General features: G+C 41.2%; 1 protein-coding gene across 1 annotated transcript; it reads right to left on the reverse strand.

The window, feature by feature from the left end:
• Nucleotides 1-3,213: 3,213 nt before the first annotated feature.
• Nucleotides 3,214-24,674, reverse strand: tbpl2 (TATA box binding protein like 2). The gene is made up of 8 exons (XM_077731336.1): nucleotides 24,556-24,674; nucleotides 18,067-18,220; nucleotides 15,389-15,575; nucleotides 15,237-15,324; nucleotides 6,526-6,617; nucleotides 6,289-6,456; nucleotides 3,577-3,671; nucleotides 3,214-3,514 (listed from the first exon to the last, which is right to left on the reverse strand). The coding sequence occupies exons 1-8, from the start codon at nucleotides 24,601-24,603 to the stop codon at nucleotides 3,438-3,440; spliced, it is 909 nt and encodes a 302-aa protein (XP_077587462.1). The 5' UTR covers nucleotides 24,604-24,674; the 3' UTR covers nucleotides 3,214-3,437.
• Between the last annotated feature and the right edge of the window lie 480 nt (nucleotides 24,675-25,154).

The following is a 25,154-nucleotide window of genomic DNA, read 5'->3' on the forward strand; positions in this document are numbered from 1 at the left end:
ATTAGGGATTCCCAAAAAACAAGCACAAATAAAGAGGGTGGCTCTCTCTTGCATTTTACTTGCAAGGAGGACGACTGTTGAGGACACCTCCCCAATGCCAAGCTGACCCAACAATTTTCTGTACTTTTGTTACATTCACTGGCCTTGATTGTATAAACATCTCAACACTAAAGGCAAGCATAATACCAGCCCATGAACTGAGAAAGGTCAAGCCTGCAACTATTAATATTCGGCTTTCCTTGCTGATTGTGTTGTCAAATTTCCTCTGCTTGTGTATTAAGGCTTTATTTTTGTAAAATGCCTTTTTGTTAATTAATGTCAGGTTAGTGCTCCCGTACATGCTTGTGTCCACCATTTTCCCTGCACCTCGGTCCAACGCTGTTTCGCCTCAACCAAATACCGGTGGGCAGACAGGGCCTCCAAGACCTACTCTGCTGGCCTAAAAAACATCTGAATCACAGACTGATGTTAATTATGTTTTGTCCTTGAATACGTATTAACCTGTCAACAAAGGCTGTGATGACTCCCCTGTACTCTAGATCGTTCCCATCCATCACTCATCCAACAATAGCGGCGTTGTCATAGAACTTCTGGAGGTGGCAGGTGTCTGTATTGCGTTTTAAGTTTGATGTGTAGAGGGTGAAGAGGAGTAAGGAGTGCCCCATGCCTTGTGAAGCCCCCGTGCTGCTAACTACCACATCAGACATACAGTCCTGAAGCTTCACATATTGTAGACGGTCAGTGAGGAAGTTGATGATCCATGCGGCCAGGTGATTCTTTACTCCAGCTGTAGTATATTGATACTTTAACACAGGGGTCAGGAACCTTTTTGACGAAGAGAGCCATAAACAATTCATATTTTCAAACATTATTCCTTGAGAGCAATACTCAGGATTTAAAAGTAAAAATACATGAAAATGTAAGTATTTATTATTCATCTCATCACTTTGAAAGTAAAAAAAGTCTGAATTCTTTTGAGAACATTATTTCACTGTTGCTAATTAATGAGTATCAATGAGAGTATTCATGCATTCTAATGAAGAAAAATTATGATTTAATGAAGAAAAATTATGATATAAAAAGGCAGTAGAGATAGTTTTGGCGCCAGTGTTTTTACACTTTGTCTCTAATGGTTGGTTTACTCACGTTGACACCTACAGGCCACTCTAATCTTCTGTCTGTATTCACCCTCTTGCTACTGTGACAGTGAGATTTCCTAAATACGTGAAAAATAAAGTTATCTAATCTAATCTAAACTCTGCAAAAACTAATTCTTAGTTTTCATAAATTGTGCTGCATTATTGGTTAATATCTACTGTTTGTTCTTACCCATGTCTTGCAAATGCAGTTAGACTGTTCAATTTAGAGCATCCATTTTATTGTGCAAAGTTCATTCATTCATTTTCTGAACGGCTTAATCCTCACATGGGTCATGGGGGTTGCCAGGGCCTATACCAGGTGTCTTTGGGCCAAGGCGGGGGAGACTTTGAAATGGTGGCCAATTGATTGTAGCGTACGAGGAGATGGACAACCATCTTGTACCTATGGGCAATTTTGAGTGTTCAATCCGCCTACTATGCATGTTTTTGGAATGTGGAAGGAAACTGGAGTAGCCTGAGAAAACCCACACAAGCCCGGGGGTAACATTCAAACAGCACACAGGTGGACCAACCTGGATTTGAACCCAGGACCCCAGAGCCATGAGGCCGACGTGCTAACCACTCAATTTGCTGGCCCGCCTGTGTTAATTCAACAAATTAAAATTTAATTAATTTTTTAAAATGCTTTTAATTACTGCCGCATTTTTTTGTGCTCACAATAATAGTGTGTTGGAACAAGCCACTAGAAAGAACTAAGACTAGAAGAAAAGGCCCATTTGGCCTGATGCGAGAGCCATCGCCAATGGGAAGATCCCAAAAATGCATTAAATAAAACTAAAACAGTTACAATTCTTGGAAAATTAATGTGTTACCTTAGTTTGAGTATTCTAAGTGGTAATGTCAGTTACTGTGCTCAAAGAGATTTTTTAACATACGGGTGGAGGTGGAGGAGGAGGAGGAGGAGCAGGAGGAGGAGGAGGAGGAGGAGGATGATGATGATGATGAAACTGTTAGATTTGGTCCCCACCTCTCTTCCTCCATTACACTGAGCACTGGCTTCCCTCAAGGCTGTGTACTGAGTCCTCTTCTGTACTCCCTGTACACATGACTATACACTGACCCACCAGTCTAACTCAATCAAATTTGCCGATGACACCATTGTGGTCGGACTCATGTCCGGAGGGATAAGTCTGCGTACAGAGATGAGGTCAACAAACTGTCTTCGTGGTGTTAAATGAACAATCTCACACTAAACACCACAAAAACTAAAGAAATAAACCTGAACTTTTGCAAACGCAGCACAGATCTGGCCCCACTCCTCATAAATGGAGTATGCGTAGACAGGGTCCAGTCCTTCAAATTCCTGGGGGTACACATCACGGACAAGCTCTCCTGGTCTACCAACACCACGGCAGTGGTGAAGAAGGCAAGGAATTTCCTGAGGGTAGTCAGGGAGAACAACTTGGACATTAAGCTTCTGGTAACCTTCTATAGAGCCACTGTTGAGAGAATCTTGGCATACTGCATTGTGTTGTGTCTACAGTGTGGTACGCTGGAAGCACGGCAGCAGACAGAAAGGCCATGCAGAGTGATCAACACTGCCCAAAAGATCATCAGCTACTCTCTTCCCTCAAAGGATGACATTGCCAGCCCTCGCTACCTCACCAGAGTCAAGAACATTGTCAGGGACCAATTCCACCCTGGTCACAACCTGTTCCAGATGCTGCCCTCTGGCAGACGCTATAGGTCTCACAAAGCACGGACAAATAGACTGAAGGACAGTTTTTTTCCCCATAGCCATCAGGACTCTGAACTTGCATTACCCTTCTGTGCAATAACTTCGGGGTGTGCAATAACAATGTGCAATATCTTGGACTGGGCAATATTTTAGTATTCACCTAGCCGGGATGTGACTTTATATATTTTTATATTATTATTTATGTTTTTTTTACTGGGGAAACGTACTTTGTGGACTAGTACCTCCAATTTCGTTATATGCAGCTGTGTATGATAACAATAAAGGGTTTTGATTTATGATAACTTGACTGCCTCTACTTGATTTCCTTTTTGGATGCCTTGTATGTTATTTCATTTTGATTTGAGAGTTCTGGCATCAATTTATTATCCAATTTTATTTCCATCTTACAACAAAAATAAGTAAATGGGTACACAAATATTCTAGAAAGGAATGTTCCAAAAAATGAAAACATTTTTTAAATAGCAGACGGGGCAAAGATTTGAACCTTTTCTCGTTGGAGAATATCTATATGGCCTACCGTTCAAAAAATAGCAGATAGGAAATATTTACAAATAAACATGAAGTGTCATCTTCAATCCTCACTGCTTCCGAAAGTCTTTCAAGATGGGGTAGATGTTTTCAAAGGCTTCATCGATCTCACCTCGTTCTTTGGCACCTGTTGTGGTGTGACTATATGATTGACAGCCAATTAAACGAGCAGAGAAAAAATCCGCTTACCCGTCAGAACAACTTTTCCTGATACAAAAATGAGTAGAACCATGCGAGGTTTCACCATCCGGTAGACGAGGCCCGGAAACAATTCAGGTTCATAACTATGTAGTCATAAAAACAACAACATTAGTGGGAACACAACTTTAAAAAAGAAAAAAATATATAACTTAATATATTGAAGGGAAACATTTGTATAGTCACGTGTATTCTTTAATTGCTTTCAAATAAGTAAGTTTTTAGTTGTTTGCTGGTTTGGAGACAGGACATCTGTGGAATTTCAAGTACTTTGCCTTTTACAGAGCTAATTCAATCATCTCAGTAGGTATGACGAAAAGAGGAATGGTGGCTTTGTTCCTGACTGTTGAGACAGGCAGAAGCGAATCACACCCCTTTGGTCACAAACTAGTCTCCTTGTCTGGGGAAGGCTTGTCACAGACTCTGGCACCGGTCATAAAGGGACCGGACCCTGCGTATCAAGGGTTACGGACCCCATATTCCTGGAGTACCCCCCACAAGACTCCCCAGGGGACATAACGAACGCCTTCTCCAGGTCCACAAAGCACATGTAGACTGGTTGGGGATGGTTGATCCACTATGCCACGGTCAGGGCGAAAACCACACTCCTCCTCTTGAATGCGAGATCTGACCTACTGGCGGAACCTCCTCTCCAGCACCAGCAGAGGCGGAGGAGTAATTCTTCTATAATTTGAACACACCCTCCGGTCCCCTTTTTTTTAAAAAGGGGAACAACCACCCCGGTCTGCCAGTCCAGGGACACTGTACCCGATGTCCACGCAACGATGCAGAGGCATGTCAACCAAGAAAGCCCCACAACATCCAGAGCCATTAGAAACTGTTGAAAGGGTTTGTTGGCTGGTGAGGATATACAGTTGGGGTCAAAGGTTTACATACACTTTTGAAGAACATAATGTCATGGCTCTCTTGAGTTTCCAGTTATTTCTACAACGTAGATTTTTCTCTGATAGAGGGATTGGAACGGATACTTCTTTGTCACAAAAAAACATTCATGAAGTTTGGTTCTTTTATAACTTAATTATGGGTTAACAGAAAGTGTGATCAAATCTGCTGGGTCAAAAATATACATACAGCAACACGAATTAGTGTGAATCCGTGTTGCACAATGACACACTCAAAACATCATGAGCTGTTTGGCCACAAAGCCCACAATATGTTTGGAGGAGAAAATATGAGGCCTTTAACCCCAAGTACACCATACCTACCATCAAGCACAGTGGTGATAGTATTATGCTGTGGGGCTGTTTGACTGCCAATGGAACTGGTGCTTTACAGAGAGTAAATGGGATGATGAAGAAGGAGGATTACCTTCGAATTCTTCAAGCTAAAGTCATCAGCCCGAGGATTGGGTCTTGGGCGTAGTTGGGTGTTCCAACAGGACAATGACCCCAAACACACATCAAAGTGGTAATGGAATGGCTAAATCAGGCTAGAATTAAGGTTTTTGAATGGCCTTCCCAATATCCCGACTTAAACCCCATTGATAACTTGTGGACAATGCTCAAGAAAAAAATCCATTTCAGAAAGCCATCAAATTTAACTGTGCTGCACCAATTCTCTCAAGAGGAGTGGTCAAAGATTCAACCAGTAGCTTGCCAGAAGCTTGTGGATGGCTGCCAAAAGTGCCTAATTGAAGTGAAAATGGCCAAGGGACACATTACTAAATATTAGCGCTGCTGTATGTATATTTCTGACTCAGCAGATTTGATCACTTTTTTTCTGTTCACCCATAATAAAGTCATAAAAGAACCAAACTTCATGATTGTTTTTTGTGACAAAACAGTATCTGTTCGAATCACTATCAGAGAAAATTCTGAGTTGTAGAAATAACTGGAAACTCACGAGAGCTATGACATGTTCTTCACAAGTGTATGTAAACATTTGACCACAACTTTACTTTAAGTATAAAATAAACCCAAGTGTGAAAGTGTGTTACCAATTTTTCCAGTGCTTCGCTGCCGCTCCGGGCGGATCTCATCCACCCCCAGAGCCACGAGGAGCTCTTTAACCACCTCAGTGATTTAAACTCTAGAGATGAATAAGTGAGTCCGCCACAGAGTCCCTGCTTCCTCATGGGAAGAAGAGGTGTCTGTGGAATTGAGGAGGTCTTCAAAGTATTCGGCCCACCGATTCACAACATCCCGGGCCAAGGTCAGCAGCGCCCCATCCCCACAGCAGTTTTCTTGAAGCCACCCAGAAGTCGTTCTCCATGGCCTCATCAAACTCCTCTCATGCATTGGTTTTTACTTCGGAGACGCCAAAACCGCATGCTGATGGCCACCTGGTACCCATCTGCTGTCTCCGGAGTCCCATGGGCCAAAAGGGCCCGGTAAGACTCCTTTTTCAGCCTGACGGCATCGCTTACCGCTGGTGTCCACCAGCAAGTTTTGGGGTTGCCTCCGCGACAGGTACCGACCACTTTGCGGCCGCAGCTCTGATCTTCTGCTTTGGCAATAGCAGCGTGGAACATGGACCACTCCCCTCTTCCCAGACATGAGAGAAGCTCTGTAGGAAGTGTGAATCGAAGCTCTTTCTTACAGGGACTCCAACAGGCGTTCCCAGGAGTCAAGTTAATTTGGAAAACTTTTAAGTGATTAGAATGAGTTTTCCTGCTTTGCACGATCAATCTTAAAAAGTTAAAACAAAAAATATGTTTAAAAGAGGCAAGAGTTCCAAAAGTACCTGCTGAACTGCTGGTGTGTGAGAACAAGGCCCTCCAACCTTATGGGGAAGCAAACATCACAGCTAGCCACCATGTTCTGAATCTTGAATTCCAGGAAGCGTGCAGGGAAGCCCAGCTTCTGCACCACACGGGCAAATTTCCTGGCTGCCAGTCGTGACTGCTCCTCGCTGGCGCAGAAACCAGTGCCAAATCAGCACTGAAACCTCCCTCCTCCCATCCATCTCAATGGTACAAACCTCTTCGCGCCGGTGCACACCATCTTTCCTGTGCTGAAGATCAATGCCGTGGTTCTGGGCTCGCGAATCCGCATGATGACGGCAGCGAAGCGCTGAAAAAAAGATTCACACTTGGGTTTGTTATATACTTAAAGTTTATCCTCACCAGCCAATAAAACCTTTTGACATTACTACTAAACATGTATTCTGTTTATATTATCACTCAAGTCTTCTATGTGGTGCATGATTCCACACTTGTCTTGAGTGGTGAGACCCATAATTCCTTCTTTGTTAAGGCCTGGCTGTCCAAGAAGCTTCAAAGATACCACAAGAATTCTCTATGCCTAAGTGCTACATCAAGTCAAGTAAAAGACTCGCACGTGTGACAGGGTGAAGTAAGTGAAGTTATAAATGAGTGCAGGTGTTAAATTGAAAAGGGACTCACGCAGCTATGACGCGCGAAGCGTGCGCAAAGCACGCAGCTATGACGCGCGAAGCATGCACGAAACACGCAGCTATGACGCGCGAAGCGTGCGCAAAGCACGCAGCTATGACGCGCGAAGCGTGCACGAAACACGTAGCTATGACGTAATGGGTACGCGCGAAATACGCAGCTATGACGTAATGGGTACGCGCGAAATACGCAGCGATTACGTAATGGTATAGAATAAAAGCGGGGTAGTCAGACACTCCACTAAGTTGGCTTGAACATAACACAACAAAGGACCTGTCTGATTATTTCACCCGTCTTTTAAAGGTATGTTGCTTTGTTTTGAAGATTGATTGAGTGTGGGATTTGCAAGAGACAATAGTTAGCATGTGAGAAAGAACGTAATGCTTAGTGATGGTTGTTTACTTTTTTTATGTGTGTGCGTGAATGTGCGAGTCTCGGGTGTATTGTTTACAGCAAGCTACCTTCGGCCGCCGTTATAACGGTAGCATGATAGTACGCAGTATATGACGGCCGGAACAAAAGATAACAAGTTACAATACTCATAAATTATAATCGTTTATGCAACAAGTACATTGTTTTGGATTATAACGGGTTGTTAATATGTTACTATGTATATATTTGGGTCTTATTGTATATTATGTTTTGTGGGAATTGCTTTGATATAACTGAAGTTGGCTTGAACATAACACAACAAAGGACCTGTCTGATTATTTCACCCGTCTTTTAAAGGCAAATACAGCTACCCCGTAAATTCAGGGGTACAACACACGCCTTATATAGACATTCCTTTATAACTGAAACCCACTCATGAATATTCAAATTAACACCCGCTTTGGGCTGCGGAAGAGAAACCGCTTTTAAACAGGAGTCAGATGGTCTGAAGTCCTCTCTTTTCTTGCCAATAAAGAGAATTGACCTTGACGCTTTCATAATGTCCTCTCTATGTTTTGTCAATTATATCACAAAATCTTTGAGCGCAAATTAAGAACACCAATACACTGTACTTCTACTGACGAATGTCTCTTTGTAAAAAAGGTTCAGGTTACGAAAGCTTGCGAAATCCCCTCAAATGTCAATACATTAGCCATATCCATTATTTTATTTTCAAATTGTTGCAGATGAATTTATTTATACTTTACAATCTCGCTACATCAACTGGGCTCTCATTGGCTGTCTCACACGAGCCATTATCCGTGTTTCAAGATTCTCTTATGTACTTTATATCGCCATTCGTCGTCATGGAGTTCTGTGTTTTTTTGTTGTTGTTGAGTTTATCGATAATGCAGCTTCTTCTGTTTTTATCATGAAGCCCCCCAAGAAAATTACAAGTGGAAATTAAAAGAAGTGGTCCTCAAGGGCGAAATTGACCAGTTGGCCGAGGGGCACAAAAATGAACTCCTAATGGAGGAGCTGAAGGAACTAGAGTTAATGTAACACTTGCCAATGCAGGAGGAATATAACGAGAAGACAGACGAGCAGGAAGCTGCGAGCATTCCATCAGCAATAATCAAACAAATGCGGCAGAAATTTAACAGACGTTTTGTCTTCCTAGAAAAAACATCCAGAGATTGTTCACGAGTAGTGCGATCGCCCACTCTTACGTTTGTCTGTTGCTTAGAAGAAACATAATTAAAAGTGGTCAAAGGCAATCGTCTTTGGATTTTTTTTCCCCAAAATGTATGTCAACCAGCACTGCCGAAGGGCAAGTTGAATCTAAACAGGTGAGAACCAGTAGCGAGAAATAAGATGGGTGAAAAATGTAATTACAAAGAAATCATAACACATCAATGTTTGTTATTGTATGAATTCTTAAGTTTGTGTTTATTAGGTGTGTGTTCATGTGGTCTCTCCCTCTCTGTTGCCTACCGTTAGCTTCCTCTTGGTCTCCTGCGCTTCAACATGGATACATTTTGCATGCTTATTATTCATTAGGGACTAATTCACGACGGTGATGACAGGCAGGGTGAAGGTGTGGTTTTTCAAAAGAAGTAAGACGACGAGATGGGCTTAGTAGGGGAAAGAAAAAAATTAAGAAGCAGAAAATTGATTGTCCACGTGGAAATGTGTTGCACACTCCAAAGCTTGTCCATCTTTGCAGAATGTTGTCCTAGTCTTGCATTGCAATTGTCACCTTTCGCCCCACCTCCAGTCTATCAGATTGATTAGTTGACTAGGTCAGCAGGGACCATGGGCGAGTGGTCAGAGACTTGGAGGAAAGTGCTCACCCCAATGCCTAAATTACCAGGATTGAATGATAGTTTTGGACGACAATACCCCTTGATTGTAGTTTTGAACATAGCCAACTACTATTTATGTGCATTAGAATTTGCACACAAGATTATGCGAAATAATCTGTGGAAGGCATCAAGTTTCATAAAAAAGATGTTGCAGAGTTTGTTCAGGAGATTGAAGATGTGAGGGAATCTTATCATCCAAAGCATAGGTGTCAAACTCATTCCAGAGAGGGCCGAGTGGGTGCAAGTTTTCGTTCCAACCCACCAAGAGAACACCTTTTCACCAATCTGTTCTCTTACAACTGCAATCAATTGCTACGGCTGTCAGCCTGGACACACACTATGTAGTAGGGTGTGTGGTTTCTTTTCATCTGCAGGTACATGGAGCTGTGGCTCCACCCCTGTGGCAAAGCCCCGCCCAGGCCTATACAGCTTTGACTACTTCCCTATCATCCCTCTAATCAAGATTCACTTTCCGTCCTTATTTAAACCCATTTATTTGTCAGTTCACTCTTGATTCTTGACTTTGACCCCCTTGACTACCTGTGACTGTAAATGCTGAGGCAGTGGAGTCCTTACTTACTTTAGAAAACACATTGTTTAGTGTTAAGTAAAGTTTGATTGGCCCAGCTTTACCTGATATTGTTAGTATGTTACTCCTTGTTATATTGAGTATTTATGTTGACAAAGTTAATGATTTTGGGTTGCATAGGGGGACTTGAGATAAGTTTAAACACCCGGGGGTATACATATAGTTCGTTGCATTCATAAACAGTTTATTCCCCTATCTAGACTTTGATTACATCAGTTCTGACAGTAGCACCCTTTGGCCTTATTTTCTGTATTTTTGTGGGTGTACATTTGAACACCTGTCTTGGAGGAAGATTTTTACCGTTTTTATTTGAGAGTGTCACTTTAGTATCTTTTGCTTCCCCTATGTTATCCCATAGCCCATGTTTTGGTGGACTTTGTTGTTAATACATTATCACTGAAGGCTACCTGCAGTGTGTGTCTGACTCATCATTGACTGAATCCTTCAGCTGTGGTAGTTGCGACTCCCCAGTATATCTTATCATCAGGAGGAGTCGTAACAAAGTGGGGGCTTGTTCGGGAGCATTAAGATCTGTTATCACGGCAGCAGTTTGGTCAATGGTGGTGCAGACTGCATGTACAGTCGGCCGTTGAAGGCTGGGCAAGCAGTGCTGAGGTAGGCACATTTATTAGCTATCATTCGGTGTAGAGGAGTGCTGTAACTAGCAGGATGGACTTATATGCAGAGCAGTTCCTTTTTCAACTTGGCACTGTAGATCAGCTTGACCAGTGTAAGAAAACAAGATCTGGTAGATCTCGCCACTCATCTAGGGTTCACTCTGTCCATGACTACCAGGCTAGCTAATTTGAAGAAAGTGGTTATACAGATATTAATAGCAGAGCAATACTTCGGAGCCACAGGGGGAGCATCCGCGGATGTTTCCTCTCAATCTCTGGTTGATTCTGAGGAATCAGGCAGGAAGAAAAAAGATGATAGGCAGGGATGGTGTCACGTCTAATGTAAGGGCTTTATCTAGGAATGGTGATCCTTTGCCACTAGTTGGCGCCATACTCAGGGTTTTAATCCCATGGCTGGTTTAAAGGGTAAACCAGAGGGAAATTGTACTGTACCTGTTGGGGAAGATCTCCATATTGCTTCAGAGATTTTACGTTTCCAGTATGAGGCTAAGGATAGGGAGAATGCCCATCAGCAAGCCCTCAAGGAAATAGAGAAGGAGATTGAACTAAAAAGGCTGGAAGTTGAACACACACAGAGTTCCAGTATGGTAGAAAGTAGGGGGTTTAATGTCAGTAAAAGCCTTCCTCTTGTACCGCAGTTCCATGAGACAGACGTCGAGGTGTGGTTTAGTGCATTTGAACGGATGGCACAGTCGCATAAATGGCCAGCAGAAGGTTGGGCTCTAGTCTTGCAAAGTAAACTGTCTGGAAAAGGTCTTGAAGCCTTGAGTACAATATCGATAGAAGACGGGCTGGTATATGATAAGGTAAAAGCAGCAGTGTTACGCGTTTATGAACTGGTGCCTGAGGCATATCGCCAAAGGTTCAAATATCACATATTAAAGCCTGGACAGGCAGTGGCTGAGTTTGGCCACGAAAAAGAAGTATTCTTTAAACGTTGGTGCGAGGTAAGCAAAGTTTCCACTTTTGAAACACTTGCTGATTTATTACTAATCGAGGAATTGAAACATTATTTACCAGAACGCGTTGTAGCCCACTTAAACGAGCGCAAGTTTAAAACGATATCAGAAGCCACCGTTCTCGCCGATAACTACTTGCTGACGCACAAAATCTCATTTGGGTCTACTTGATCTGATAACCGGAGCTCTACTCACTCAAATCCGGGTAGTAAGGCTGCAATTCTTGGTAAGACAGTAACACCCTCTTGGAATCGAAACTGTCATGCAGTGCGAGACGTGTAGCTGTAATTTTTGCCATGGAAAGGGGGATCTTAGAGTGGATTGCTTTTCCTGGAAAAAACATCAGAAAAAGGACCAGGTGAAGGATTTGAACATGAAAGGGACAGGAATGGTTCAGACACTGCATCTGCAGTCTACATTCTCTGATGTTAAATCGTCAGGTGACTCGAAGGACATAGTTGATAAGGGGTACATGCCCTATTTGTATAGTGGGTGTGTCTCTCTCCCTTCAGATTTAGAACAAGCTCGCTTGGTCCGTACATTACAGGACACCGGCGCAAACCAGTCTCTGATGTTGTCTGGTATCCTGCCTTTTTCTGGTGAGTCTGAAACCAATGTGTTGGTAACGGGAGTAGGTTGCGGTTATATATCCGCCCCGTTACATCAAGTCCACTTGAAGTGTGAGTTAATCAAAGGTACATACAAAGTAGGGGTAACCTCAAGTTTGCCAGTGGCAGGGGTGGATATTCTTTTAGCGAACGACATTATCGGGGGGGGGGGGGGGGGGGACAGAGTGGTGCCTGTGGTGGAGGTCCTAAAGCAGCCTGTTATTTCATGTCTCGATGCGCTTCCCAAAAGTTTTTCTAATGTGTTCCCCGTGTGTGCCATCACTCAAGCGCAGGCTCGAAAAAAACAAGAAGTAGATTCATCAGACACCGTGTTTCCACCCAGGTTGTTTGATAGGGCTGGTTAATTCACCACATAGTACGCTGCGGCTCTAGCTCCTTTACATCCAATTACCATTATGGGGGAGCCCTTTGAACACATTCTAGTAGATTGTGTTGGTCCCCTTCCACAAACCAAATCTGGCAACCAATACTTGCAGCCAAAACACAAAACGAGCAAGAGTGGATGGCTGCTGCCGCGGCCGCCTGGTCTACAATATCCATGATATTCGAGGGAATATTGTTTTGGCGAACTTAACGTGTCCATCACATATTTGACTGTTTGGATGGTAGCCAGCTGCATGCATGTAATACACACCAATAAAAATCATTCAACTCTACTGTAGCCATTAAGTCAGCCATTGACTAAGATAAAAGCGTGCCGCTCTTCAAATTAGTTGGCGAGATTGGCATTTAAATTGGAGGGCCCCCCTGGAAAAAACAAGGGAAGGCTGGCTGGCTCACACCACACTGTCCAAACTTCTTGCTTAACCCTCCCATTAGAGTTTGAATGATTTTGTAACTCGGGCTGAAAGAATAAAAAGAGCGACCAAGCCTATAGAATTCCAGGAGATCGAAGACATCGGCCGATCGATCTTCTTCAACAGAACTGTTTTTCTTTATTTTTGCAAATGTCCAATTGGTAAACCTGACAAATAAGAATGACGCGCCTAACAATACAAACTGCTGAGAAGAACTTTGTTCCTTTTCTTCGGATTACATTTCGCATTGCACACAGAAAGTCTACGCCAAGGCTTTGCCAGCATTGTATAGATTTCGAATCGGCATTGCAAATGCCTCTTAACATTCTGCATCATCTAATGCAGGGCTAGGAAACATATGGCTCGGGAGCCACATGTGGTTCTTTTGATGGGTGCATATGGATCTCCGCCAACCTTGTTATGTAAAATATGTAAATCGCTGGTAAGAGAGCTGGGTCCCGGATGTACCAATAGGAAACATCATGCCGGCACTCTGGCGCGAGACTACCTCTAGCGCCACTTTAATAATTTTTGTACTCATTAACCTTTTCTTCATGCATACATTGAACAAAGTAAAACACTGTTGAAGAAGGGTTCCCTCACGTAATTCAAGAGAATGATTGGTTGGTTATCTCCCAGAGCACATTTTTAACATGGATGAGACAGGCCTTTTTAGGAGGAGGCTAAGTTCACGGACATCTTTATTCAAAGATAAACTGAACGTGTGGATTGTCATCATGTGTGGGAATGCCGCTGACTTCATGCTAAAGCCAGTTCAACCGTCCTCATGCTTTAAAAAATAAGATCAAAGTCTTGCTGCCTATCTACTGGATGAGCAACCAGAAAGCCGAGATCACGAAAGCCTTCACATAGGACTTTTTTTCTTAAACTATTTCATCCCGAATGTGAAGTTATACTTCGCTGAAAGGGGGCTGCTCTTTAAGGTCTTGACTGTGCAGGAGGACTTGGACTAAAACTCCAATCAGCCTACTTTTTTTGGTTTTATATAAAGGAGAGAGGAAGTATTTTTTGCTATGAGTATAGTACTTAAAGTATTTACAATATTTTTATACATAGAGTAAGTTTAGATATTAATTTGTTACCATATTTCTATATGCTGTTAGGTTCATTTTTTGTTATCTTTAATATAATATAAAATAATACAACGAAGGCATCGGGCACATCTTTGGCGTTACATGCAAGGAGAATCCATCTTGACTTCGTCCCGTCACAGATTATTCTAAAAAAACGAATTTATCTCCTGCCAATTTTAAGAAATCCAATCAAAAGAATTACAAGGTTATCAAAAAAACAACTTAAACAAACAAGCCTCCATTTCGGCAAAAAAAATCCATATTAGGTAAACCGAGCAAGTATTCCCGGAGGTTGTTTGATAGCCATCTGCTGGAATCAAAACAATTCAAGAGTCCTTCACAGATCTTCATTGCAAACCCAGATCAACAGTCCTCGAAGCTCGGGACTGGGTGAGATGTCAGGTCAATAGTCCTCAGAATAGGGCAAAACAATTAAACGTTCTCGGAGCCAGCTGCAGGGGGAAGTGTCCTTCGGTGACGGTTATACTGAGCGTTTGTCTCCGTTGCATGAACAAATTAATATATACCGTGTTTTCATGACTATAAAGCGCACCGCATTGTAAGGCACACTGTCTATTTTGGAGAAAATTTAAGACTTTTAAGTGCGCCTTATAGACGTGAAAATACGGTAATTGTTATTGACTTCCAGGTATGAAGCACACACTACAGTGACTACACAGTCACCTCTAGAGCCAGCCATTGTTGATGTTTTGGATTTTTTTTGTATAAAATCTTGCAATGGGGAGGAGCTATATGATGGAAGATTTTGTAAACTAAGATGGCATCTGCATATTTAACAGTATTGTTTCAGTTCAGGCGTTTGTGTTTTTTTTAATATCCGACAGTGGTGGTTTTTCGTTTTTGGTTTTCAGTTTTTTCCATACATACTGTATTATAAGGCGCACGGTCTATTTTGGAGAAAATTTAAGACATTTAAGTGCGCCTTATTGTCGTGAAAATACGGTAATTAGAATGATTAATGCTCACATTTATAATGGTGTCCCAGAATAACCCCAACATCTGCTTATAACTGCAATTTTTAATAATTACGTCTGATATTTGTACTTGTGTACTTGTATTTTTGTATGGATGTGAAAACCTGTAGTATGGTAGTAATAATGGGTGTAATGATACTTCAGGTTTTTTTTATTATCATGGCCATGTCTGGTGTACATTATCCGTGATATTAGAGGGATTATTTTAAATGGCTTGCTGAGGGAAACCATTACCATAATGTGACCAGAGACAAAGATGAATTTGACACCACTGCACCGAAACATCGGATCGCGAGAATTCTCAAAACACCCCCCAAAATCATCAATGACGCAGGCTTACCTTAGGGTTGTATTCGGCGTTTCTAGCCTGACGAGCGATGAATTTGAGGTCCAACGGACAACCCAGAGTGACTGTGGAGACAATGTTCCTGTACACATGATCAACAACTTTAGCAGAATCGTACTAATCCAACAAGATGATGGTAGACCTACTGCAGCTGGGGGATGATCCCTGACTTCTCCGTCATGGGGGTCATTGGAGTCATAGGGGTCATGGCGGCCATGGGGGGCATTGGAAGCAAGGGGGTCATGGGGCAGACACTGGAGGCATTTTTAGGCAACTGTGATGATGATGATGATGATGATGGGAAAGCTTGCTTGCAGCTCACACAGGAATCTCCTAACATCAAACACACAAAATTCCTTACCAAAGATAACTCTGGTCTTAATAATCATCCACATTTATGTTGGACTACAGAATCAGAATTTTCATTGGGTAATTTCTTTTTTTCTTTTAGTCACTCTGAATAGATTTACAAATATTTACAATGAAATGTAGCGGTTTTTTTGTAAACTATTTTTATTTACCAATTATATCAAACTCAAGCATATCAGACGCACAAACTCAAAAAAAAATTCTATTTATGCAGGTGACAGACAACCGACGGAGGATTGGAATACATGGACATAAACACATCAAAACAACTTGGAATTATGAGTGCAAAACCATTTAGCATTCAATAGCTTCTTTTTCAGACTCCTTCACTGTATATCCTGGAATTTCTTCTCCCTCGATCCATAGGAGTACAGTGTTCCCTCGGTTATCGCGGTTAATGGGGACCGGGACCCCCCGCAATAGCTGCATTTCCGCGAAGTAGGCGTGCCCCTTTAAAAATGCTTAAAGAAACGTATAACACGTGCACAAAAGCACCACAAAGCAAAAACATCACAGTAGTCCGGATGGAGGATCTTCTGCAGTTTTTTGCATGTAAGAAACATCGTTATTGGGAGTTGTGAACATTGTTTTTTTGGGCGGTGAAGATGCGCCTGTAAACAGCCATGACGTCATCAATGCGATTCGTGAACTCTCACCATGTTATTGACCATTTCTTTGGCCTTTTTTTGATGCAATTACTACTTCTTATTGAATATTTTGATTCCAACTCTTGGAAAATGATGTAATTTATAAATGAAAATTAATATCTTTAAATTTTTATTTTTCCAGAAAAAAATCCGCGAAGCTCTGATTCCGCGGTAACTGAAGCGCGAAGTAGCGGGGGAACACTGTAACAGTCTTTCCATCTCCTCATTTAGGCCATATCGAGGAGTTGTCGCCTTTATAATGCTTCCTTCTGCTTCGATATGGAAGCGATGGTCAGTGGATTACATCCATGTTATCAGTCATGGGTGGATAACATGGCCTGCTCGATCGATCGATCGATCTATCTATCGATCGATCTATCGATCGATCTATCGATCGATCTATCGATCGATCTATCGATCGATCTATCGATCGATCTATCGATCGATCTATCGATCGATCTATCGATCGATCGATCTATCGATCGATCGATCTATCGATCGATCGATCTATCGATCGATCTATCGATCGATCTATCGATCGATCTATCGATCTATCGATCGATCTATCGATCGATCTATCCATCGATCTATCGATCGATCTATCGATCGATCTATCGATCGATCTATCGATCGATCTATCGATCGATCTATCGATCGATCTATCCATCGATCTATCGATCGATCTATCGATCGATCTATCGATCGATCTATCGATCGATCTATCCATCGATCTATCCATCGATCTATCCATCGATCTATCCCTCAATCTATCCCTCGATCTATCCCTCGATCTATCCCTCGATCTATCCCTCGATCTATCCCTCGATCTATCCCTCGATCTATCCCTCGATCTATCCCTCGATCTATCCCTCGATCTATCCCTCGATCTATCCCTCGATCTATCCCTCGATCTATCCCTCGATCTATCCCTCGATCTATCCCTCGATCTATCCATCGATCTATCCCTCGATCTATCCCTCGATCTATCAATCGATCTATCCATCGATCTATCCATCGATCTATCCATCGATCTATCCATCGATCTATCCATCGATCTATCCATCGATCTATCCATCGATCTATCCATCGATCTATCCATCGATCTATCCATCGATCTATCCATCGATCTATCCATCGATCTATCCATCGATCTATCCATCGATCTATCCATCGATCTATCCATCGATCTATCCATCGATCTATCCATCGATCTATCCATCGATCTATCCATCGATCTATCCATCGATCTATCCATCGATCTATCCATCGATCTATCCATCGATCTATCCATCGATCTATCCATCGATCTATCCATCGATCTATCCATCGATCTATCTATCGATCTATCTATCGATCTATAATGTATATGTTTTCTCATTATCCTAAAATAATTGTGATAAAAAAGTTATTTTGTTACATGTTTATTTTGTTTCTATATTATTTTCAGGAGTCTAAATTGTATTACAGTTTATTCATATTAATATATTTTTTCACTTAATTTTTCTAAAATCCAAAATTGTAATAAAAATGAATGATCATAGACATGCTCATCATTGGTACCATTGAAGATTAAATAAATCATTTTCAATATCTTCCAAAAGAAAGGAATATCTTTTTCCATTTATTTATGAAAATATATTACCAATAATGGTGACTATAACTGTAAGAGAATATTTAAAATTAAGAAGTTCAAAAAACTGAATTTGACCTCAACAGGTCATTGTCTCAAAATGAAAAACCCACTATAAAAAATGTTCATAATGAATCAACACCATTTGCTGTCAATTAAAATTAAAATGTTAGTTTACCTTCTGTATCTTGTGTGTTGGGACTCAACTCATCTGGCAGAAAGCTGAGATCCAGCTCATCTCCCAACTCACCGCTCGCCTTCAGGGAACGCAGCAGGAGTGGGCCTGGTGTGTTCGGGAGGTCTGCATCCTCCCCTGTTAAAAAGCCTGAGTCCTGGGTAAACAGTTTTGATCCATCATCTCTCACTAAAATGTTATACTTAAAATATTCATTGAACAAGGGAGATTGCACAATCTTCTATCGTCTGTTTCAATGACAAAGCTTTTTTGATCCTGTGCTCTTATACATGGAGGGATAAGTATGAACTGGACAATTATTGGTTAATATAAATCTTGTCTTCTCTCTCATAACTGAAGAATATGACATATTTTACCCATTCATTTCATTGTAGCTGTTTCATTTTGATATTACTACTGTAGGATTAAACTGATGTTCTTTACTCAATTACAATGAACAAAAGGCTGTCTGAGATCATTCTTTATAGGTTGGATTCACGCTGATAAGAAGACAGATGGTGTGGATATCAAAGGACAGAGAAGACAAGGAGCTGGACAGATGGTCTGGATTTCAAAGGACAGCAGAGATAGAGACCGGGACGATGTGGATTCCAGGATGGAGAGTGTGATGTCCGGGGAAGAATACCCATCCCCAGTCCGCATCTCAGTGACTCAGCGAATGAATATTCATTTTTGTATTACTATAACTGGGCAAACTCGGGTTTGCACGTTGTCTTTCTCATCCTCCGCTTGGCACAGCGACACTCAGCGGACTTATTACTTGGGAGGGAGAACCGGATCTCTGTATGGATCAATTTGTCAGGAATAAATAATCTGTGGATTAACTCGCTATACGCTGGTCTATCTACTTCGATGCTGAACACGCTCCATTGTTAGACGTCATAAGATAGAGTTAAGGAATTGGAGTCAGATGCTATAACTTTACGTTTAACACAACATACTTCATTTTTATCGCCATTTTCCATCCCAGTATTGAATCATAAGGACAAACACTAGTACATGGCAGTGGTTGATTTACATGGCAAAATTCCTGATCTTATTAACAAATGTAAATGTGCTGATGCTATTTACACTGATAGTCGGTAGTGGAAGACCATTGATGATATGAAAAGAAAATCCCAGGGAGACGCCATCAATCTAATGCGAAAATAGAGCTCTGAGGGCGGATAACACGGCTGACCGCCGCGGAAAACCGGAGTGGAAGTTGGACTTCCCTCGTATGTAGGGGCACCGGGCGGATAATGTCATTTTCATCTGAAAAAGAGCTTTCTGGGAGGACAAGACAGCTGGACACTGTGGCGGAGCGGTTTGGAAATTGGATTTCCCCCTAGAACAATGACGGCAATCGGGGTGAATTGGATTGGATTGTATTGGACTGGATTGGATAACTTTATTCATCCCATAGTCGGGAAATTTCATTGTCACTGTAGCAAGAGGGTGAAGATGCAGAAATAGGAAAGGCATTTTAGACATGTGAATGACATGATTGTGGTCTAACTATACTAGAAAATCGGCAAGAGATTTTCCAATATAGCACGCAGTTTGCAACAAAGTGTCTTGGAGATTGATGACAACATGGTCATAGCCATTGAATTTGGAAATCGTATTATGGCGGGGGTGGGTAAACTTTTTGACTTGCGGGCCAGAATGGATACTAAAATTTGACAGAGAGGCCGGGCCAGGAGCATTTGGACACGCAATGTAATTTATCAAACCTGGGGGTTGAAATGTAAGAAAAAAGACAATAGAAGGTGAAAATGTATTTTTAAATTTACTTTCAGCATAAAGAACATTTCATTATTCAACGAAAGAAAGCGGTCTTTAAATTAGGTGATCAGCGGCATGTTAATTAAGCTACTATACTGCTGCTGTGCATACATGTGCAAGTTGCTGTTTTTAAAACAGTAGAGAAACTGACATTTCAGTGGGAACTGTGTTGTTTTTTTGAGAAAATGGTAGCTGGAAAGTTACACTCCAACAAAGGTCTAGAATAGTGAGCCTTCTATTGGCGAAACGAGGATATTGCAGGTGGAAGTGAACTGAATGAGGTCATTGATGTTTACTTTGGAAAGGGTGTCATTGGAACGCCTAACGGGCCGTAGTTTGCCCATGTCTGTCTTATGGTGATATGTCCTTGTACAAAATCATGTTTGTACAAAACAAAACAGCAGTCACAACTCCCCATCACCCTGTTCCTTGTTTGCCAAAAACTTCTCGCTTCTTGTGCTGCCAGGACGACACCTTTCAAAACTGACAAAAAGCATTTACCTGACTTGGGATAAAGCTCTCAATTACCTGCGCACAAAATCAGCATATTTACTTCCCCTTTATTGTATTGCACCAGTCTCTCATCATCATTCTTCTGCATTAAGAATGAGCAGAGAAGAGCTATTATCAGAGAGCAGTAGAATAATCCATCGAAGATCGCGGTTAATGTAGACCAGACATGGCCACGCTAAATGAAAAACAGCAAAGTAGGATCAACTCCATTATTACTACCACATTGAATGTATGTTATTAAATATTAGAGCTATAAGCATATCCAAAGACCGTAATGTATTAATATCAAAATATAATTTGTATACAGTTGTGGTCAAAAGTTTACAAACACTTGTGAAGAACAATGTCATGGCTCTCTTGAAATTCTCTGGAACATTTTCTCTGATAGTGACTGGAACAGACACTTCTTTGTCACAAAGAAAATTCAGGAAGTTTGGTTCTTTTAGGACTTTGTTATGGGTGAACAGAAAAAAGTGATCAAATCAGCTGAGTCAAAAATATACATGCAGCAGCGCTAATATTTGGTAACATGGGACTTGGCAATTTTGACTTCAATTAGGCGCTTTTGGTAGTCATCCTCAAGCTTCTGGCGAGCTTCTGGTTGAATCTTTGGCCACTTCTCTTGACAAAATTGGTGCAAGTCAGTTAAATTTAATGGCTTTCTGACATGGACATGTTTCTTCAGCATTGTCCACAAGTTCTCAATGGGGTTTAAATCAGGACATTCCTTAATTCTAGCCTGATTTGGCCATTCCATTAGCACTTTTGATGTGTGTTTGGGGTCGTTGTCCTGTTGGACCACCCAACTACACCCAAGACCCAATTTTCGGGCTGATTACTGTAGGTTATCTTGAAGAATTTGAAGGTAATCCTCCTTCTTCATCATCTCATTTACTCTCTGTAAAGCACCAATTCCATTGGCAGTAAAACAGCCCCACAGCATAATACTATCACCACCGTGCTTGATGGTAGGCATGTTGTACTTAGGGTTAATGCTTCACCTTTTCTCCTCCAAACATATTGGGCATTGTGGCCAAACAGATCGATTTTTGTTTCGTTTGACCACAGAAATTTCCTCCAGAAGGTCTTATCTTTGTCCATGTGATCAACGGCAAACTTCAGTCGAGCCATAAGATGCCGCTTTTGGAGCAAGGGCCTGCTTCTTGCACGGCAGCCGCTCAGTCCATGGAGACGAAAAACATGCTTGAGAGTGGACACTGACCCCTGTGTTCCAGCAGCTTCTAATTCTTGGCAGATCTGCATTTTGGTGATTCTCGGTTGAATCTTCACCCTCCTGACCAATTTTCTCTCAGCAGCAGGTGATAGTTTGCGTTTTCTTCCTGATTGTGGCAGTGACAAAATAGTGCCATGCACTTTATTCTTACAAACAATTGTTTGCACTGTTGTTCTTGGGACCTGCAGCTGCTTTGAAATGGCTCCAAGTAACTTTCCTCACTTGTTCAAGTCAAGGACTCGCTTTTTCAGATCCATGCTGAGCTCCCTTGACTTTGCCATTGTAGCGTTTGTGGGCATTTGCATCCAATGAGCCCTATTTAAATGGCCTCAGAGAGGTCACCAGCTGTAGTCACTCAAAATCACTCACAAGTAGAAGAGGCCATGCTATGAAGCTCATTTCACTGACAACTTTCGAAGTCACCAAAATTGGCACCTGCATCCTCTTGCTATTGTGACTACAAAATTTCCCAAATACGGGATTAATAAAGTTATCCAATCTTATCCAAAATTGCTAATTTGTGTTGCTGTATGTATATTTTTGACCTAGCAGATTTGACTATTTTTTTCTATTAACTCATAATAAAGTCATAAAAGAACCAAACTTTATGAATGTTTTTGTGACAAAGTATCTGTTACAATCACTATCAGAGAAAAATCTGAGTTGTAGACATAACTGGAAACTCAAGAGAGCCATGACATTAAGTTCTTCACAAGTGTATGTAAACTTCTGACCCCAAATGTATGTATGTATGTGTGTGTGTGTGTATGCATGTATATATATGCGTGTATTTTATGTACATACATATATTTATACATACATATACATACATGTACTTCAGCGGCAGTCCATGCATTTTCTAGCGACGCCTTCAATCCAACCCTCAAAAACTATTTTATGGCTATAAAACTTCTACTGCATCTACAACTGCGACACATAAAAAATAATCAATGATAACCTCATACAAGTAAAATATTATTTAGGAATACAGCCATATTTTACTCACCAAAAATCCTTTTTAACTGTACACAATATCCATCCTCCTTTCTTTCTTTCTTTTTTTTTCTATCGCCATCGAAGCTAATGCTGAAAGTCGAGCCTGTCCTGTGGTATTTCTGGCATACATTTTTATTGGATTTAGTGCTGAAAATGTCCATTGCCCCTAAGGGCTATTTTGCACACTAGGTCATGTCCATAGGTAGCAGGGCTTTTTAAAAACGTGAATTTTGCCCATTCCATCAAAAAATAAATAAATAATAATATCTAGGGCGGGCCGACGGCTGAGTGATTACCGTGTTGGCCTCACAGCGGGGAACAAATCCAGGTCGGTCCACCTGTGTGGAGTTTTCCCCTGGCCTGTGGGTTTTCTCCAGCTACTCCGGTTTCCTCCCACATTCCAATGAATGGCTAATTGGACACTGTAAATTGCCCGTTGGTATGAATATAAGCATAAATGGTTGTCTGTCTCCTTGTGCACTGAGATTGGCTGTCCATCAATTCAGGATGTCCCCTCCCTCTGGCCGTAAGTCAGCTGGGATAGGCTCCAGCAACCCCCGCTACTCTACCGAGGATAAAGCGATTCAGAAAATAAGATGATGAGATCATAATATCTACATCCGCATCACCTCATTTGTTGGAAAAATATCAACCAAATAATTTTATATATCTGGATGGCCTCCGATTCAGGGGGGGTCCCCTGCCTGTTTCTTGCACTTAGCTGGGATACGCTCCCGTACCCTCTGCGACCATTCCGAGGAAAAGTGGTTCAGAAAAAGAATGAATAAAAAGTTGAAACTATACGTATTCTACGCTCATCATCCAAGTAAGAATCTAAATGACATATATTTGCTGACGCGTAGTGGAGGGAATATAATAACAGATGTGTGTCATATTTAACTTGTAACACTGTAAAGCAGGGGCCGGGAACCTTTTTGACACAGAGAGAGAAAGCCATAAACAATTATTTTCCCCCCCTCAAAATATTATTCCTTGGGAGGCGTATTAAAAAATTTGAAAGTAAAAATCATTGAAAATGTGTGCATATTTTTGTCATTTCACCACTTCACCAAAGGAGTTTTGACAACATAAACCATTCTGCTCATTTGGTCTAGGTTCTCAAGTGCGGAACAACATCTGGGCTGTTAAAAAAAATAACCACTGTGGCTTCAAAGGTTTGAGTGTAACACAATGCGTCCAGATGCAAAACATCGGTTGCATTTTGAATGCAAGAAATATTTGGTAGCAGGCAATTACGTTTTGACCGTTGTTAACCTTTTTTCAGTCCAAAAATATCATTTGCATGTGAATGATAGGCCAAGAAAACGTTTTATTTTTCCCCCGATATAACGTGCTACATGTGGCCTTATTCTCTCATTAAAAGGCGGTGATAAGCAACAGGTTAGTAGAAAGCCTTCTGGGTCCTGTAACTGATGTTTGTCTGCGAGTTTTCTCATTAAAATGAATTATATTCACCTGCCCAGTTTTTACAAGATGTTAGGTGTATCAACTAAATAACCCTGACAAACATTTTTTACAATATTGCAATATCATAAGGTGAAACACGTCCAATTTATCTATTCATAAAAGATTGAGATACTCCCTCAAAAATAATATTCCATAACATGGCCTGAATTTAATGCTCCCTCAAATTTACTAAAGGTTAAAAATATCTCATTCCATTTTCATCTTTCTAATATAAAATTTCCATATTCCTATATAATTCATGTTACAGAGTTATAATTCCTTTGCAGAAACCAAACTGCTGTGATCTTTTGTTTATTGTGTGTTTACTTGCCTGTAAGCTTATCCAGCCAATATATATATAAATCTGGGCCAACTAATTATATCTTTAAGCAAGTCCTTCAGAGAGACTAAACAGTATTGCATAATTTTGTTCATTTTGTACATATAATGCATTGTATTGATTACTTGAATGATGTGAGGGAAAATAAGCTTACATTTGCAATGGATTCATCAAAGTAACGCTCTAACGCCAACTCCTCCATGTTTGTGAAATCTTGAGTGTGTTATTTAGGTTTACGGGAATGTTCAATATTTTAAAGGGAGCAATGTCACAGCTGCACCCGATTAAAAAAAAAAAAAAAAAAAAAAAGCTGCATCCAATTTGATCTTGATGACTTGACATTCAAATCTGTAGTTTTACCATTATTTACAAGACATTTGAACTTAAGCATAGTATAATAAAGCCTAATTTTTAAGTGCTGGTCTGGTCGAGTTTGAAATTCAATTTTTTCCACCATTGCTACATATTTCTAAAATACTAAAGTGCATTTTTAACATGAGGCGACCTGGTGGATGAGTGGTTAGTGCGTTGGCATCAGAGCTCTGGAGTCCAGGGTTCAAATCCATATCATTCCACCTGTGTGGAATCTGCATGTTCTCCTGGGCCTGTGTGGGTTGACTCCAAGTACTCTGGTTTCCTCCCACATTTAAAAAAACATGAATGGTAGGCTGATTGGACATTCTAAATTGCCCCTAGGTATGAGTGTGAGCTTGAATGGTTGTTTGTCTCCTTGTGCCCGGTAATTGGCTGGCC

This window comes from Stigmatopora nigra, chromosome 13 (assembly GCF_051989575.1).
Source record: "Stigmatopora nigra isolate UIUO_SnigA chromosome 13, RoL_Snig_1.1, whole genome shotgun sequence".
Classification (NCBI taxonomy): Eukaryota; Metazoa; Chordata; class Actinopteri; order Syngnathiformes; family Syngnathidae; genus Stigmatopora; species Stigmatopora nigra.